The 19,503-nt window shown below is 39.6% G+C and overlaps 1 protein-coding gene across 1 annotated transcript; it reads right to left on the reverse strand.

The window, feature by feature from the left end:
• Positions 1-11,524: 11,524 nt before the first annotated feature.
• On the reverse strand, positions 11,525-19,501 carry WDR12 (WD repeat domain 12). The gene is made up of 13 exons (XM_054636416.2): positions 19,319-19,501; positions 19,143-19,237; positions 18,030-18,124; positions 17,291-17,397; positions 16,354-16,469; positions 15,855-16,009; positions 15,158-15,203; positions 14,883-14,968; positions 14,576-14,716; positions 14,359-14,464; positions 13,304-13,436; positions 12,717-12,789; positions 11,525-11,995 (listed from the first exon to the last, which is right to left on the reverse strand). Exons 1-13 carry the CDS (start codon positions 19,357-19,359, stop codon positions 11,918-11,920), a joined length of 1,272 nt encoding a protein of 423 aa, XP_054492391.1. The 5' UTR covers positions 19,360-19,501; the 3' UTR covers positions 11,525-11,917.
• Positions 19,502-19,503: the final 2 nt, after the last annotated feature.

A 19,503-nucleotide genomic window follows, 5' to 3' on the forward strand; every position in this document is an offset into this window, starting at 1 on the left:
CTCCAAAGGGACTACTTCTGACATTCCAAACTCCTGAGCAGCTTTCCGACAGCTGCTATTGAAATCTGAATCAAAACAAAACTGTTTGGTTTGCCTTCTTCCCAAAGGGGGATCAGGTGAAAATGGAGCCAAGTTCTTGTGTGTGCCAACTCTAGCCCAGTGCTGCATCACCAGTGCTGGGGTGGTCAGCTCTGATGTGCTTCAAGGACAGACTGAGAGCTGGGGTTGCACTTAGAGAGGACAAACAAGGAGTTCTAAGGGCTGGAGATGTGAGCCCTGTGTACAGAGGGACTGCTTGGCCCTGTGGGTGAGTGGCCCAAGATAAAGAGCAATGATTTGTGACCCCATTACCATGGTCCTGGACCTCTAAACTCTACCATGCAATCTGCAGGAAAACTATCTTAGGTGTTTCAAGGGTTTAATAATCTAAGTGTTAACTTTCCTCTTCCTGGTAATTCAGTTAGCTGGGTAAAATATTAGACACACTGTAAAATGTGTGTTCAGAACATGAAAAAGAAATAACATGAAAGGCTGCAAGTAGAAGAAGATTAGAAATTAGTCTTTTTTTAGTTGAGGGCTTTTTTTTTGAGAATTCTGGGAAGCAGCTATTTCCTTTCTAATGAAACATGTACAGAATGTTTATGATTCTTCTAGAGTGTAGTTTATTTTTTGTGCTTGTTGCTTACTGATATTTCTGGAAATGTCATCTTTCTCCTCTCTACATTCGTCACTGGGGTTGCTTAAGGCAGACTTCTCTAACGGCTAGGCAAAAATCTTTCTTGAGAAAGAAAGAACACAATGACCTCTTGTTCCATCTCTCAAATTTATTGATTCTTCCAGTGCACAATGTGTAATGATGATGTTCTCTCAAGTTTCTGCTTGTAAAAATAGTTTCAATAATGTGTTTAGAAACTGTTAAAGAAATTCTGGTTGTACTTCATAACACTGGGACTGTTTGTATTTCCTCAGGAAGATGATGATATGCCAAAATTTTGGTCACACTTAAGATTCCATTTTCTAACTTACAATGCTGTACAGCCATGTACTAATTTCATCTGATTTCTTAATTCCATAAAAATATTTTTATAGCTGGAATTTTAATAAACAATATGGCCAGCAAGATTTAAAAGAGGAAAAAGTGAGGGTGAAGGAGAATAAATGTTCTGCTTTTCTGTATACATTGGCAGATGACCATGGGGAATGACTTTGGGTGTGCTGAATTCATCAGTTTCCTTTTCTGAAACTTCCTATCTGTAAGAAAGCCTCTCTTAGTATAAAAGAAATTTGCCTGCTAGCAACAGAATGATACAGATGAGAATCCACAGGCTGTTCAAGGCTTTGGACATGAGCTCAATCAGTTCACAGAATTACAGGTGAAGAATTCATTGAACTAGTTTCAAGCTGGCTGCTATTTGCATTTTGTTTAACTGTCTGGTTCTACTGTATGTACATCTCAAACAGTTGGCTTCCTATTTGATTAACTTTTTAGAAAAGCTTCATCCCAAGCTTGAAAAATACAATCCAATCTTATAGCCACTTCTTCATAAGGCTTCAAATATTCTAAAATTGAAAAACTCACTACTGAGAATGCAGTTCTCATGTCCAGGCACTTGTGCAGGTAGTTTTTGGATTAGAAGGATAATTGGAATATTCAGGGGTGAATGAACACAGAAACTATTTGCTTGGAAGAAGACAAGGAATTAGGGCTTAACCTTTCCCTGTGTTGCTTCCCAGAAGGCTCTGCAGAATTCTTCCTATTTTATTGTTTTAGTTGAAAAAAAAATTAAATTTTGAAGTTACATTTGCTCTCTTTAATTGAAAAAGATGAGTAAACTCAAGACTGCAGTTCAGGAGAGGTCATTCCTGCAGGCAGGCAGACAAAGGCATCAGGTCCATACCTACCATGGGAAGATGCACACTCAAATCATGGGGAATTGGCAAGGGCAGGTGAGCAGGAGGGGTCTGGATAGAGCAGATACCTGATAGACTGACAGGAAATGTGACAACAGGTACAGTGACTGCCTTAAAGCAGGTTCACCTTCCAGCCTGTGCCCCTGCATCTTTTCAAACTCAGATTTGGTAGCCCTTCCTTCCATCTGCATCTAAACCTGTGGAAGGTGGAACATGCAAAGGCAAAAGAAGATCAGTCTATGACTCTTACTCTAGAGTATACTACCTGCAACTGTTTCTGATTAGAGAATCTGTGCATTTAAAACAACTGAGAATAAGTCCCAGTCCTACAGATTTCTATTGTTATGAGGTTTTTTGTGCTTATGTGATGTAATCATGTCTATTGTGCAGACATTGACCAGCTATTGGAGAAAAATGTATAAACACTGGATAGTAATTATAACCTCTTCAATTCCTGAAAGTGAAAACTGAGGACTGAAGGTAATCTCTTATAGTAACCTAGCAGTAGATGTGCTTAGTTCCATTTTCTTTTGCAGAATCTTGACTCTGGGGATTGGGACACACAGGCCATGCAGTACAAGGTTTGTTACACTAATCACAGTATTTATAGTTCTCAAAGGTCTGTACCAGTTTTTCCACTCAGACCCTGTTCCCGTAGCAACACAATCTTTTTGGTTACCAAGTCCCTGTTACATCTTCCACACTTAACTGTGCACTTTGCATATAATTACACTGTCATCCTGGAGGAGAGTGTTTCAGGCAGAAAAGAAAGAAGTTCCCCTTCTCCCTTTTGTTTGCTCAGAAAAAGCACTTAAAGAGTAACTGGAGGGACAGAAGATGCAGAGGCTTTGGGAAGGCAGTTGTCTAAATGAGTACAAAGTCATTGCAAGGTTTCTTTTATGGTGACTTGTTCATGGTGGTAAGCACATTCTTCAGTTTTAATAACAAATATAGAGAACAACAGGGGGTTGTTTTCCAGCTGTGGAGGGGATTTGTTTAGTTTTATTTTGTTTGCTGAGCTCATTTTTGAGATACAATAAATACCTCAGTATGTATTTCAGCTAATGATGACGTGTCTTTTCATCCAGATTGACTTACATTGCAATCTTCCTGAGACATTGATAAGAGCTCTAACTTATTTTCTTCCTCAGATATGGCTATAAAATAAGTAATTGAAAAATAAAATGTGTGGCAATTCCAATTTATTAACAATTTTTATCATGAGAGCTCTGAGGGTGGCAGAACCAGCCCATTGCTCCAAACTGCTGAGGTGCATAAAACAACCTTCAGATTTTGACAGCATTTGCAGTCAGATGTAGGGTACCTGGGAGTGGGGGAAGAGTGAAATAAAAAAAAAAAGTCACTACTGTACATGTCAGACTTCATACAGAACAATGGTGACATGATAGGCATTAGGAAGAAAAAAAAAAATGTTTAAGGGATATATAGGCATGCTACAAAGGAAGATAAATGTAAATATTTTACCATGTTATTAAACATGGTGGGGTGTGCTGGGTTTCTACTCAAATGTCTCTAACTGGATGCAGGAAATAAGATGTTTCCAGTAATGTTTCCAGGAACTTTATAAGGTAAATTTTCTGTTCTTTTTCTTGCAACTTACAGAAACTTATAAAAAAAATTATAATATCTGAATAGATTTATATGTAAGTTATAGTGTATATCTAAATAATTCCCAAAATAACAAAAATGCAAAAAGTTAAAAATAAATGAGAAACCACTTGTGTATATGATTTTATGTGTATATTGTTAAGCATTTTAGATAATTTTGATTAACATTTTTGAAATGCTCATTGAAAACAGCAGTTTAAAAGGCTCTGCAGTTGTAATGTAATTTTAAATATTCGTTTCCAACCCATTTCCCATAAATGTTTTTAAAATATCTGTAAAATATTGATTTTACTATCCCAAGTTGATTTTGGTGGTAATTTTTTTTAAGGCTTAAGAGGTAAAGGTGCAATGGAGGGGGAATTTCTTTTCCACTATCTTTCCACGTTAGTTGTCATTTTACACTGTATGATTTATAAAGAATAGCACATGAGCAATTGCATATTATTATGCTGGAATTTAATTTTTTAATTGGAAAGACACAAAGTCTTTTTTAATCCATAATTACTGTTTTTCAGTATAATGTGCTATTGAAGTTTTCAAGCATTATAAAATTATTTCTTCATTACAATTACAGCCTTTGTAATAGTCCCTGCAAAGTATAATTAGATGGAATATTTAACAGAGGACTTTTTATTCTTTTAGTTGTGAAAATGCAGCATAAATGTATTTTTTAATGAAATCCCAAATCTAATCTCTGTGGTCAATCCCAAGCAGTGACTCCCTCAGGAGACCATAAATGTTTTAATGTGCCCTGATGTTATATATTGTATAAATATATATCTAGGGAGAGATAGAGATTGTATATCCCTACTGTTACACATTCAGTACTTATTTAAAAAACAAGAAGGCTAAAAAGAAGGAGAAAAGAAAGAATAATCTGAAACTAGGAGAAGCTTTTTGATGTGTATTGTACCATAAAGTCCCCATCAGTATTCTACTGCTCAGTAGTAGATATCTGTACAGGCCATTTAAATGGAAGAACATTAAAAAAAATAACACTTTTTAGAAGGAAATTGTTGATTTATTATTTTGTGGACATAATCAGTTCAGGTAGAAAATTTGAAATATAGAAGCATTCTTTTATCTCATAGCAATTAAGCTTCTTAGCAACATGAAGAATAGAAACAAGAGTGGAAGTTAGTTACTGATGAGTGCTGAGTGCTACTTGTAGGCAGTTTATGAAGCGCAACCAAGACAAAGTCAGAGAAGAGGGATGATCCAAGCTCCTTGTGCCTTTCACCAAGAGTTAGTCTGAGCACAGGCAGGAGGGAGGATTAGCTCCTGGAGAGGGGTGGTGGCTTCAGCCACAGGTGTGCAGAGGGCTGACTGCGGGCAGTGGTCCCTCCCAGGGCCCTGCTGCTGGTGGTGCAGGGCTGGCGTCAGCAGCCAGGGCTGCCTCAGAGCATCAGCTGTGCTTCCTTGGAACTCAGCCCTGCTCTTCTGTGCTCAGGAGTTCCTCTCAGGATGGGGGTGAACTAACAGCACAGGCACTCAGAGTAAATGTCACTGACAGAAAGGTGTGACAACGGTAAATACAGCCTACTGCCCTGGCCCTGCTGTCACAAGGGACTCAGATATGTGGGTAGGACGAAAAATATGGTGACATGGCATTGGGAGCCCAGGGTGTCTGCTCTATTGGAGTGCTAGCCTAAAGGTCTTTTTAAAAACAGGAAGTTTTTACCTTCTTGATCCTGTGAGGAATAATAAACTAGATACTTGGCTTATAAACCAGGGAGTGCATAGCAAAATAAGAGTAAGTTTCCCTCTGTAGCAAGATACTGCTACAGAGGGAAATGAAAAAAGTTTGTTTCTCTCCAACTTTTTGAAAATAGCTCTACAAACTGTTGTTTCACAAATTATAAAAAATAAATATAAAAGGATGGCAGGAAATGGAAAAAGCTATACTTGAGCTAGCTAAGCAAAATTATTACCTCCAAATATGTTGGCCAAGATATAAGAGATTACGATTCAGACATCTCAAAAGTGAAAATATTTTTCAGTTGCTGCACTATACTGCAGCAGCCTGAAAAAGTATTAGAAATAGAGATTTCTTTCATTAAGACAGACTTCTCTGGTATGTGGTATAATATTCTCAACAATGATCTGGTCAGATTTGTCTCATAATCCTCTGTTTACATGTAGCAAGCAATCCCTATGGATACTGCAGAGGTTCAGAGTGGTGTGTGGTGGGATGGTGCCCAGCTTGGGAATTGTTCTCCTGGCAAAAGTCATGGCTGCTTTTTAACAGGACCATTTGGACTTGCACCTTTAAGTTACAGCAGCCTAGAGACTGAAAAGCTGAAATAGGGGAACTGCAGTCTCCTCATCTCCTCATCTTTGAGTTCATGCTGGAGTCTGTGGCACCAGTACTGTACTAAACAGCTGTTGTTTTGATTCCTCTGTTTAAATAGATTGGATTAGAAGGAGAGAAAAGCCATCATCTCCTCCCCCTCACCATTCTGTCCAAAGCTTAGTTACTATGAGGACAAATCTTATTTATTTCCTGTCAGAAAAGCCTTCACTGACATGGAGTATTTGATTTTTTGGAGATTGGTTTGACTCAGTTTTCAGCTACATTAAGATACAAGATCTAATTATTGTAAATTGCACACAGGTAGGCTGCATGTAAGCTTCTCTGAAAATCTGTATTAATGCCATTGATTTGGGTAGGCTTCACTGTATTAACTGACATGCTCTGAATTAGAGCAGGTTAGCTGAAACCAGGATCTGTTCAAATTTGTGCTGTTTAGATCTAGGAAACACTTTGTTTAGCATTGTAGCAGCAGGAGATAAGTACTGTGTTCTGAGAAACAGCAGAGAGTATCCATTGAAGGTCTCTGTATACTCTTAAACCTAAAGGCAAAACATTATGATTGTTAAATCCATTATTCTTTCATATCCTATGCTTATATCAAGAGGACCATTTTCATGTTGATGTAAGATGGAAACAAGATCTTTTGTGTAACATCAAAAGTAGTCTTGATTTCTACTCTTAAGTATTAAAAACCTACTGCCAGCAAATTCTAACAGTTCATACTATGCTCAGAATCCACCAAAATAACAAACTACCCATCTGAGACCTGAGGAATAAGATCTCTCCAGTGGAACTCAGGGAAATTCTATCAAATTTTGACCTTTTTGGTTTTTTTTAAGATCAAAAAGTTTTTGCAGATTTGCACAAATGTTTTCACACTTGGGCTAAAGTTTATGCAACACCTGAGAAGAAAAGAATGGGAGAGAGATGGAAATTTGTGCTCTTTAAATTAGAAAACGAATTAGTGGCTTTTAACAGGGGACATTAGAAAACAAGTTTGTTGTCAATCCCAAGCATCATAGCATGAGCAACACTTCCCACTAATGCAGAGCCATGCCACACCCTTCAGACTTTGGCTGTGTTTTGAGCAGATGGCTCTGGGTGTCCACATCCACTGCTCAATCAGCAGTGTGCTTAAGGCTTGGAATGACACAAACAAGGAATTTATGTCACCAAGTAGCTTTCAATGCTACAAGTATTTTAAAAAAGGAGAGTGTAGCTTATTTGGTGGTGTCACCCTCCTGATCCCCCAACAAGTCCACATGAAAAAGATTTGTCAGCCTGGCTGCCAGACTCTGCAGTACCACTTTGGTTACTGAAGCAAACTCAAACCTGCTAAGCTGTTCCACCAAATGTGTGTGCAGGGATATGTGCACAGGTATGGTGGTGATACCACTGAGAGGGGAAAATAGCTTAAGATTGCCTTCCTCTCTGTCATTTTTTGGGTTTTTCAAATGATACAGGCAACTGAGGGTGCCCTATTGAAAGTAACTAGTACTGGTTATTGGCTGGGAGAATGAGCCATTCTCATGTGTTCATATTCCAACTATCAATTCATACTGCCTCTCCTCATGGTCCATAGGTTTATCACTAATTTGGCATCCAGCTCTGCATCAGATGTTACCACATAATCATCTTCATTCTTTGGTGAATAAATCGATTTCCAGTATTTCTTCTGTGCTTTGTCAGCGATTTATTTTGACCTGTCTTGGTTTGTGCATGTGTGTATAACAGACTTGAATAGTTTTCAAGAACTGGGATAGAGAGAGAGTTAAAGTAGAGGAATGAATTCACTGAGCATTTCCTGAAGGCTCTTCCAAGGGATTTCAGCTGTCTTTCACATGCAGTTTAGAACAGCTGTGGACTGACTGAAGATCAGTACTTCCCTATTCTAAATTTATAGACCATAGACAGTAGGAAGTGTGATGGGGGAACTTTTGGGTAAGCAATATAGATTATTGAGATGTTTTGCTAAAACTGGCTTATCATGTTTCTCCATACAGCTTTTTGTGAGTTCTGGTTTGCATTCAGAGGTAATTTCAAGCATTTAAAGAAATTTCTTTGTGTAAATTATACCTTACAGGCTGAAAGTATAAGTAGTAATCACAGAGCATTTATTTCAATGTTTATTTAGTTGCACTGTGTTTTTCTACTGAGATCCCCTGTTGGTCACAGGCTGCTAGCTATCCAATGGAGTAGATTGCACAGACATGGAAAATCAACATTTTGAAGTTTCAAGTATGAATGCTGAAATTGCTACAGAAATTTACATTTTTGTGGTTTGAGTTGTTTCCAGCATTCCCTACAGTACATGTCTTGGTTTGGATTGCTTGATAGACTCATCCAGACTGAGCAGCTGTCTTTCCTAGACCAGACTTAGCCAACTTCTCACTGGCAGCTGAAAAGCCACTTATTTAATGCAATTTACAGGGCAATTTAAATTGGTTTTCATGACAACTAATTTAATCCCAAGTTCTGCCTGTAATTTGAGATCTCTGCCAGTGAGCTTACATCAAACAAAATTGGTGATTCAAACTTGATGGGACTTTTTTTGGCATATAAATTGCAATGTAAGCTACTACAATTTGTTGTTAGCCAATGAAGTATCTATGCAGGTCACTTCATAAATACAGTTTATGGATTAACACCCTGCTTCTCAAATTCAAGCAGGGTGTTCATCCATAAACTGCATTTACCCCTGGACTGGGGTGTGTCAGGGCCAGCTTGGCAGCCCCATTCTGACAGAGAGTAGAAATCTAAAGTGTGTTTACCTAGTTCTCATTAAGTTTTATTCTGATAAAACCTTTTGCCTTCTCCACAGTACGGGAAAAGAGCACATGCTGAAATTTCAGAGAGGTCATGGAACAGATCAGCCTAAATCTGCTGCTTGTTTGGGACTTTTGTTTGTTGTTTGGAGGGGTTGTTTGCTTTTTTAAGAATCATGTTTATCATCACATAATTTTGGAGATAATTTGTACCCTTTGTTAATTCAGTAATGAGAAAACCTTTAAAAATTCTGCAATTCTTCAAGTTCTATCCACATTTAATAAGACTTAAACTAACATAGGAGTGTAACAAAACTGTATTTTCCCTTTAGGGAATTTGTGCATGTGCCTATCTAGTGCTTTTTGTTGCAGAAATGTCAGAAAATTCAGAAGATAACCTCACATCTTGGAAGTTTTCATTGGAAGTGTATTCCTGTATCTTTGTGCTTCCTTCCAGTCTCAGTGAAACACTTTTGTTTAAATTGCAGAAGTCACTTTAAGCATATGTGGTTAGATCTGTTTCCTAAGGTATGCATGCTAAAATCTAGAGGAGTATGTTGAGTTTATCCTGGAAATTTATCAGCCTGTACAAAACCAATCAAAACTTCAGTAAGTTTATCTTCACTAAGGACAAACTTCACCCCAGGCTCTGGACTGTAGCTTGAAAGGGACAGGCAGAGCAGTGCTGGCTGGAGATCTGCACTGCTGGCCCAAACTCCTGTGTCTACATTATCCACACACACACACTCAGGTTGTGTGTCACTGGAATATTTACTTTAATGTTTCCTTCCCCCTTCCCTTGTTTTTAATTCAATCTTGCAGTTGAGAGAAGACAGATTAAAAAAACCAAATGCCAACAAGAGAGAAAAAGCAGTGCTCTGCCAGGGCTGGCTGTAGGGAAGGGATGGCAGCCATCCAGAAGCAAAGACGAAATTCTCAAAGCAAGAAGAAAGCTGAAAGAACCAGCTGGGTAAAAGGAAACACATGAAGAGAAAATGCAAATGTGACACTAAGCCAGAGACCAAGCAGGTGAAACCTTGCCTTGAGCTAATGCATGGTGGTGTTTGAACTGTGTTTAGAGGCAGCACACGTGTGCTGGTGGACATTTTATGGCAGGTGTCAGTGCAGAATGGAAAGATAGAAATAGAACAATGTGTATTGCACAGCCTCTCAAAAACAAACCAACCCCCACCTCCTATTGATAAAAAACAAACGTAGGTCAATCTTGCAGTAGCTGATTATTGTCTTTATTCCCCTCCCTTGTAGAATCACTTTTATATTTAAGCAAAATTGGCAGTTAGTACATAAAAATTCCTTATGGTTTTGTATTATGCTATTAGGGCACTAGGAATGTGCAGAAATGGTTTTTAGAGGAGGAAAGAATTATTTTTTGTGAGTAGAATCACCATCAGCACCTTGACTCTGGATTACCATGTTTTTGACTCAGTTCTTCTGCAGTTTTAAAATCAACTCATGTTGATCACTGTAATTTCACATGATTATTTTAAATGGAAGGACTGCATGTTCAAAAGGGAACTCTTATTAAAACATTTTATTTAAGATTACAGGTTATTGAAAGAACTGTCTGCCAAATGTAAAATGTCTTGGTTTCAGGATAATTTATGGACAGTGGTAATACAGATATATTCCAAAAATACATTGTACTCACACTGGTATCACTTCATGTTAATATGGTTTACTTAGTTCCTTCTTTGGCTGTTCTTTTGCCACAGTACTTTTCCAGACAAGAGGAGAGTATAAAAATGCTCCTGCTTTTCATTCTGGTCTATCAAAACCTGCCTTTTTAGATACATTCTGTGTATTTTTTTACAGGTAACCGTAGATCTGATGGATTCACTGAAACTAAAACAACTGATGCCACAGGGTTTGCTTGAGTCTAAATAATACTAGTCTAAGAGAAGCTGACACTTCAGGTAACATGATCTTTTTTAAAAAGTGTTAATCTTTTTGGGAAGGCAAGAAAACCATATTAGGCTTATTTACCTTGCTTTAATGAGTCTTTAGACATAGGCATATAAATTGTCAGTTGCAGTACTTAACTTGCAGAGCAAAGGGATCAGAGATCCTTCCCCTGTCCTTTGCCATTTTCACCAGTTTTGCTCTTTGTTATTTCTTAAAACTCCTTACTCAGAACTATATATGAAGTATATATATATAGTTTATATGTAATGAGATATATATATATATGTCTATATTATAAACCCGGAGGTCAGAGTTCCCATTCTTCAAAGAAAAATTATCAATTTAAGCATTTGACCTGTTAGTGCTGTACAGGTGTTACACTGATTGAAAGCCAAGGCACTGGTGAGGATATTCAAGTGAGGTCTGCACACAGTTTAACAGTGTGCTGCTTGAACATCACAGGTATGTGATCTAACAAACTGCAGCAAAGCTTTTGCATTTGAATGCTGAACTCAAAGCAAAACCACCAGCAGAGAAATTGAGCATGTTTGAATAGTGCTTATCCTCTATCAACCTAAAAGCTATTGCACCTTTTTGCATCTGTTCTTTGTAAGAACCAAGTCCTTCTACTTCTGCCTTCTCTGTGTGACCCATCATTGTTTCTACACATCCTTAGGTCCAAGACACCACATTAGTGGTACTGCAGCACAAGTACTGTGGTGCAAGGCTGGCATTCTTATAATCTACAACCCCAATTTATGAGCCACTAAAATATGGAATACTTCATCTGCCAATGAATCTGTCAAGTTCCTGTATATCATCATATAAATGTATGCTATTTATACTGCACACATACCAAGTCTTTATCCTAGAAAGAAGCCTGGGTTCTTAATTAAGGACTAAATCATAAGAACTGCCAAGAGCCACACTGAGAGGAGAGCTGAAATCTCATTTTTATCTGAAATGACACACTAAACCAATGAACTGTTGATAAAAGCTTTATTTTTTTTTCCTAACATAAAGCAGGTAAACTCAAAAAATAATTTAGTCATTGAGTAGTTTTTCTGTAAGTATCAGTGAACAGTTTACTTCTTTTTAAAAGGGCTATACAAATAGTAATTTAAAAGATGTTAATTCAAAGCCATCCAAAAGGGAGGAAATGACCTTTGCTTTGTTTCACATGAATCCCATTTGGGCTTTGCTATTTTTCTGTGACAAATACGGATATAGGTTAGCAATACAAAACCAGGAACAGCTCTCTGAGCAACAAACTCCTCCCTTCTTCAGAAGTTGGTTGTGTAGAGATGCTAATAGAGAGCAGCTGCTGCAAAAAAAATCTTTGTTTTTAAAAAAAAAGTCTTCTGGCTGTTGACCTTCATGCCCCAACATCAGAGGCTGTAGCTGGGTATCTGTAGCAATACAGTTTGTTGTCTGCTCCTCCACTCAGCAACAACTGATGAGAGAAGGAAACTGGGAATTAATATCAGAACTATGCAAAATAAGTACATAGAAGTTAAGGACTCAATTTTTCTTTCCTTTATAAAAAGCAGCAGTGAATAATGAACTGTTAATGCATGACTAAATCCCAGAATCAGAGTGCAGAAGCAACTTTGTCTCTTACTCTCCTCTTAAAATTAGAAGTGAAACTTGTGTAGGAAAGCTGCTAAGGCTTTTCCTGACTTTTATAATTAACAGGAGCCACATTGAGAATCTTGAACATTCACAGAATGGGGGTTTTTGGTAATTTTAAATATGTGTGTACCACTGCAGTAGCAGAACAGCTTGCTCTAGAGGATGATACAGTTTCCCCTTCTACATATACTGCCACACCCCAGCTTTACTTCATGCTTTAGTCCCCATGGCAGGAGGCTACCTTGGAACAAGTGTTCTCTGAGTAAGGTACAGTGCTGTTCTCATCTCTCCTTGTCTGGAATATCACTACAATGCTCCAGTTAAAGCCACAGAGCTCCTGCTCCCACCCTTCCCCTTTGCAGAGTGTAGGGACATGCTGCAGTGCCTGGGACATCACCACCCAGACATCAAACACAGCACAACTACAGCTGCCTGTTCTCTTCCAGCTTTAAGCATAAGGAGGTAACAGCCCCTGAGTGCTCTTAGCTCTCTTCTTAAACATCATGCATATAAATCAAGTAACTTGCTCCTCAGATTCTTACCCCTGCTTCTGCCCAGTCCACACACAAAACCTTGTCTTCATGAGCAGCCAAGTCGTACAGAGGAGCTTTGCAACTGGTGAGAAACAGGTTTGAAGTTATGTGAGCAATTGCAGACAACAACTGGTCCCAGGGAGAAATGCTATCCCAATGCTATCAAACAGATGTGATCAAGCAGTTATAAACACTGAGAGAGAGTACAGACATTGACCATCTGGAATGCTTCCTCTGCTTTCCCCAGAGCCAATCACATCAGTATTATTCTCTCCTACATCCCCAAAGAGGAAAGCAACAACATTTTTCATCTGCTTGCAAACAACTTTGAGACTGAAATTCAATCACTTGTTGGGAAGAATTTCTTATAGCTTCCTTCTTGCATGTGTAGATGCTGCTCAACAGCATATGCTTTCCAGCCCTGTGGTAAACTACATGTATTTTTCTCCCTTTTATTATATGGTTGATTTCCAAAACGGTTTTCACAAATGCCACAGGTGTTTCCACTGACTGACTGCTTTTGCTATTTCATGAGGGGTAGCTCACCCTGTAAGCTTATGTGCCTTTGCACAGCAACAAACACAGGTGTATTTTACCTCCTTGTGTCCCAAAGCTTCACAATGTTGTCCAGAGAACCAGAGATCAGCTGGTGCTCGTGGGTAGGTGACCACTTCACAGATGTCACCCAGCCTGTGTGAGAAGTCAGAGACAGGAGAACCAAGGAGCCATCTGAATAGAAAGAGGAAAAAATACAGACATCAGCAGATGCTGAAACCAGGACTTTGAAGATGTATACAAAATCCAGTGCAATTGCAGTTCAAGTTAAGTGAACTCTAAATAAAATGAACAAAAATGTAAGCCACAGAAGTTCTGGGGAAGAAAGCAAACCAAGCCAAACAAAAAAGAAACCAACCTGAAACCACTCAAAATGTATTTTCTTGTCACTAAACTTCCTTTTCAAAGATTTTTTTTAAGCAAACAAAAAAATTACTTTTATTAACAATATGTAATATGCTGGTGAACTTCAGATTAGCTTTACAGAAGTCAAACAAGTAAATATTATTTACTATTTGTGGCTTTCCCTGTTCAGCACCTGAACAGAGCCTACAAAAAGAGATGTGTTCAAGGCCAGTCTGGGTGGGGGTCTGAGCAACCTCCTCTGGTGGAAGGAGCCCCTGCCCAGGGCAGGAGCATTGGAACTATCTATCTAACTATCTTTAAGGCCCCTTCCAACTCAGACCATTCTATGAAATGTGTCTATGAAAATAAATCTGATAGGCTCAGCCATAATATCTGTAATTTCATCTGTTTATGAAATATGGTACCATGTCCAAGTGACTACTGTTTCACTTTAATGGTTGTCAAACCAACCTCAGTCTGAACCTTACAAAAAAAAATCCATTCTGCAACTGCACAGTTGAACATTCATTAGTAAGTTTAAAAAAAAAAGAATAATTTCTAAATTCTTAGCTAAGACATTAAAACAAGTCTTGCACCAGAATACAGAAAATAGATGTAAGCTTTGTATTTAATAGAAGCCCCCAAAGGGCTGGTTTCAAGCAGAGGGACCAGAAGAGTTTGTGAGATGTCTCTTGACAAGACAAAGTTCTGATCCTGAAGAACATCTTTGAGACCATCATGTTTAGCTCACCTTTGCTGCGAGGATCCCACAGTCTGATATGTCTGTCAGTGCTCCCTGATGCAAGGCGGCGACACAGGGGTGAGTAGGAGACAGAATTAAACACTTTGTTTCCTGTCTGTCAGGAAAGAAAATAGTAACTAAGACAGGAGCTACTATTTTACACAGCTTTTTCTTTTTCTCTGAGCTGGACTCAGCTGAATCTACAGCTAGAGTATAATGATCTCACCAAAGTTGATTTGAGATCTCCAGTCTCAGCATCCCAGAGTTTAATGGTGTGGTCCCACGATGCGCTGCAAATTTCTTCAGCATCTGTCCACAGCACAGAGGAAATGGCTTCTGTGTGGCCAGAGAGGGTTGCCAGGGGAGTCTAGAATTTAATGGGGACAGATTTGAGTAAGTTATCAAACAAATAAAAGAGTCTGATCATCCTGACACATACCAGCAGTTTTAAAGTCGCCTTTAGCAAAGAGAAATTATTTGTTGTGGCTATGCTTCTAAAGAAAAATCCTGGACAAACCCAGAGCTCATCTTACCCTTGTTAGTCCAAGCTGTTCTGTTTTCTGCTTTTTCCGTGGTCTGTTAGCTGCTTCTTCCATTTCATCCTCTTCATCTGTAGGTACTGGGACAGAAGACAGGCAGACTTGAGCTACAGATTTTTGAATTCCATCTCCATGTAAGTAATTAAGCAAATCCCCATATTTATGGTGCCTTCAACCACCATGCAGCTGATAACAAGATCTGAAACTGTGTAATTACCCATACCAGTAACTCACATAATGATGTATAACCTTACAAACTTACATCTTACCTGCAGACCAGATCTTCAACATCTTATCCCAGGATCCACTGCAGAACTGTATGAACAGAAACATTTTGTTAAATGTTGATCCAGACAGAGCTTGGAAGAGAAACCTGCTTGAAAAATGGGTTATAACACACAAATAACAGTGCTGGGCTCCTAAAATCCCTCCATGATGTCTGGCATACATCAAATTATTCTTTTTACTTCCTTTGTAGGAAAAATATCTACAAAATGCCTATTTCCTTCAGCACCAAAAAGTTTGACTTTAAACTGTCTGATATTGAGTCAAGCTGGGAGCAATGACTCCACCTTTGGTGGGAGTGCTCATAACTGTTGAATTTCTGGGTGAAGGGAAAGAAGCTCTTTATCACCTGCTTTTTCCAAGAACTCTGGAATATTTTTTTCCTACAAATATTTACGTCAAATTTGAAAATACTTTGTTATAGCATACAATTCTCAGGCATTTAAAGTAAAATACACTTTAAATTTTCACTTGTTTTCTAAACTAAATGATTTTGTGATTCTATGGATTAGCACTGATGTGACACTCTTAATCCTTCAATAACCACCACTTATAAGACTGGAAAATTATCACTGTGTCATAAAATCATGATGAATACCCATGCAAGGACAAAACCAGGATTTCTGAGGTACAGGCTGCTAAACCACAAAACACAAAGGTTTCTTTCCAGAAGTCACTCACTTTGGTTCTTGTGCAATCAACAGCCACGGACTCGACGCTGCCAGCGTGTCCCCTGCAGCAGTGAAGGGCTTTCACTTTGTTTTTCTCCACGTTCCACTCCCAGAGCAGGATAGTTTGGTCCATGGAAGCACTGAGTAACAGGCATAATAAACTATCTGAGGAAGAAAAAAGTTACACTCATGCCCAGCTCAGCTTTCCAAAGTTTTTATAAATAATTATTCTGATCCTAGAGGAAATAGCAGATAGACAGAAACTTACACGTGCTTCAGTTTACATCATGTTGCCCTGCATGTACAGTTACTATAACTACACATACACCATATTTGTTAATGGAGACTGCAGGGTGGATACACAACAACCATCTTACAGTGAATTTCTTACACCACTGACAGAGATTGAAATAATTACATTTAGATAATTAAATATTCATAGTTAAGGAATGCTAACATTCCCTCCCAGTAAATCAAACTACTACTATTCCCCTGCTATATATACTGACCTTGCTTCACCCACGCCACGTCCTTCACTACTTCTGTGTGCCCAGCTATTGTGGTGATGGATTTTCCTTCCACAGACCAGATCCGAGCAGTCTGGTCATAGCAGCCAGTTAATATCCTACAGGTACAGCATTGGAAACATCTTTGTCTTTAAGACCAACAAATGTTTTTATGAAATAAAGCCTCAACCAGAAACTTGGCAAAACTATTAGCAGAGTAACTGGTTTAAAAGAAATAGCTTGAAAGAGGAAAAAATAGCTTTTTGCTACAGAGCAAAGCTTCATTAAAGCCTTGCAACTGGGGAGCCAAGAGTACAGGCTAGAAAGACGAGCACTGAGAGTACTGCATGTTCTGGTTGGTGGGACTTAAGATCCCTTCTATAATTTACATAACTCAATTTACAAAACTCAATTTGTTAGTTTTAGTATGTTGCCAGGGGTTCTCAAAGCATTTTCAAATCTCTACTTAATATATGAACATTACCTAGTTGATTGGGAAATAAATGTGAAAATACAGTAGAAAAAATATGCCTCTTTGGCTTTTTTTCAGGAAAATCTCTGCAGAAAGGTAGGCAATTCTATTTGTTGCTGATGGGTGTCATGTTGGAAGTCAAGGATTTAAGCAAAAAAGAGTAATGAGGAAAACTTGTTTTCCTTTAAGAAAAAGGATACTAAACAGCATTTGTTCATTTGTATAAGCAATATCTCAAGTTCAGTGTCTCTAGCTGTCTTCTACCTGTGTTAAAGTCACTGTTGTGACAGCATAACAAGTGAACTGCTTACAAAAGCAAGTAGCTGACTGACTTGAAAGGTTAAAAAAATAAAGCAAAGAGGGGAAAAAAACCCACCCAAGGGATTATTAAAGAGAAAATACTCTATTTGATACCAGGGAGAAACATGAATAAGCAAGATAAAACTTAGAACTGGCTTAGTGTGGTACCATTCTTCAGTGGCTTGAACAGAACTGATCCAGTCATCATGGAAGATGCATTCTTCTGGCTGAGGGGCCATGTATTTCTCCACATACTCTATTTCCACCACTTCTTCCTGAGCTCACAGACAAAATAGTTATTTAGTGATGTAGCGTGGTTTTGGTTTTTTTAGTCACTAACAGTAAAATTTAACTGTAGTGTGGCACAAATATACAAGTTTATTGAGCAAGGTTGTGGTATCCAAGTCCTTTGCCACATCAGTAAAACAAAAGTATTTAGAAAAAAAGTGTGAATTACATTGTTTTCCATCTTTTTATCAAATTACTATTAATACCAAGCTGGAAGCAAAAGCAAGTGATTTCAGTCTTCTTACATTCCTCTTCTTCTATATTTACTAATACAAAACTGGTGTCAAAAACACTGCAACATTTTCTAGAGGTAGTATTAAATATCCTCATTTATCTCCCACCATAAGAGACAAAAATGTATTAATGATGAACTGAATAAGAGAAGAATTTCCCCTTTGAACTGTACACAGACAACAGATTGGATAACATTCCTTGCACTGTAGTTTCTAATCACTGCAGTTCATAATGGATTTAAAAATATAGGGAATTCTCCTGGGAAAGAAATGAAACTGAGCAAGGAAATCTACCCAGCCAACAGTGTAATATCTAAATCAGATTGAAGCAAACTGGCTAAATATGTTCTACTGCCCAAGAAGGAGAGACATTGAGTATGACTTACTGTGGAAATGTTTTCCATTTCCATGTGTGTGACCAGTGGCAACCGCAAGAACTGGCCATTGATAAGGAAGTCAAATTCCACATACTTGTGATCCTCTGAAACAAATAGGGAAAATCAATGTTCAGGTGTCACTATTTATTTGTCACTGTCAAGAATGGCCTAATGTTGTGAATGGTTCAGGAAATGGAGCCAGGAAGAGTTTAAAAAAGACCCAAACATAAACAACCCCCAAAACAAATGACAACAAGAACAAAAACCCCAACCAATTAGTTTCTTCTCCCAGTTTTAAGTGGGCAGCCCATTACTTCCACAGGATTATTTAAGAGGAAGGAAAATTTGCTGTTGGGATTCAAAGAGTTGTTTGCCTCTTATTGTATTTTCTCTGTAGCTCTGTGTAATCAAAACCCAGTGATGCTTCCTGACTGTTCTTTAGGGATCTTGCCATTCTCATTACCACCAGCCAGAGCCCTGTATTTGTGGCAACAGTAGGAAAATCCTAAGAACTTTTGGTTCGTATTTCTCCCTTTGTAATGGCCTAAGTGACAAAGGCTCTGCATTTTGGCAGAAGCACTGCACTGTGGACCAGTTTTCTGTTCAGAACTGTTTGCAATGTCACGGGTTGAAAGCAACTTGCAAAAGGTTCAAGAAGCAGGGTATAATACAATACCACTGACCCAGTTTCTTATAGAAAATGGGATTTTCCAACAACATCGGACATCTGGCTTTCCCAGATCAGCTTTCATGTCAGTCGGCCCATTTCAGCACCGACAGAATAGCTGAGTATTCTAAAAGGCTGTTATAAAAACGAAACCTCTGATTTCATTAGTTCTTGTGCCAGGTTTGGGGCAACACTTCCGTTCCCATCTGCTGCGGCAGCCTGGCCTGTGGCGCCGCACAGCATTCCAGCCTTTGGTCCATCTCTCTGGGAATGCCCAGCAGCGCCGGTACCGCAGCGTTTCAGATCAGGTTCCAGGAGCGCCTCACCGCAGGCAGCCAGGCCAAGGCAGCGGGGCAGGACCGGCTGTGGCTGTGACAGCCCGCGCGGCGCCGGGCCCGGCCTGGGGACACGGGGCACGCCGGGCTCCGAGGGGCCGCCCCGGCCGCGGGACCTACCGTGCGCTGCGGCCAGCAGCTTGTTGATGAGGTGGCTGAGGTCGGTGGTCTCGGAGGTCGCGGGCACCGAGAAGGGCACATCCTCCACGGCGAACCTGCGGGCACAGCGCTCCGTTACCGCCTCCGCGTCACTCGCTCCCAAACCCACCCCCGGCCCGGCAGGGGAGGCCGCTCACCTGCGGTTCTCGGTGCGGAACCGCGCCGTGAGCTGCGCCATGGCCGCCGCTGTCGCCGGCACCGGCACCGAGCACGTGTCGCGGCGCGCCCCGGCCGAGCCCCCCGCGGGACCGCGCACCGCCCGCGTGCCGCGCGCCCGTCGCGCTCCCGAGAGGCCGCGCGCCTTCCCGGCGCCCCCCGCGCG

The sequence above is a fragment of the Agelaius phoeniceus genome, chromosome 7 (assembly GCF_051311805.1).
Source record: "Agelaius phoeniceus isolate bAgePho1 chromosome 7, bAgePho1.hap1, whole genome shotgun sequence".
Taxonomy (NCBI): domain Eukaryota; kingdom Metazoa; phylum Chordata; class Aves; order Passeriformes; family Icteridae; genus Agelaius; species Agelaius phoeniceus.

Excerpts from the sequence above, each read along its gene's own strand:
- WDR12 (XM_054636416.2), bottom strand. The coding sequence starts at position 19,359 with ATGGCGCAGCTCACGGCGCGGTTCCGCACCGAGAACCGCAG. Across the intron at positions 15,204-15,854 it reads TTGATTGCACAAGAACCAAA|TTCTGCAGTGGATCCTGGGA; the intron begins GTGAGTGACTTC and ends CTGTTCATACAG. Across the intron at positions 12,790-13,303 it reads AAGCTTTGGGACACAAGGAG|TTGCAAAGCTCCTCTGTACG; the intron begins GTAAAATACACC and ends GTTTCTCACCAG.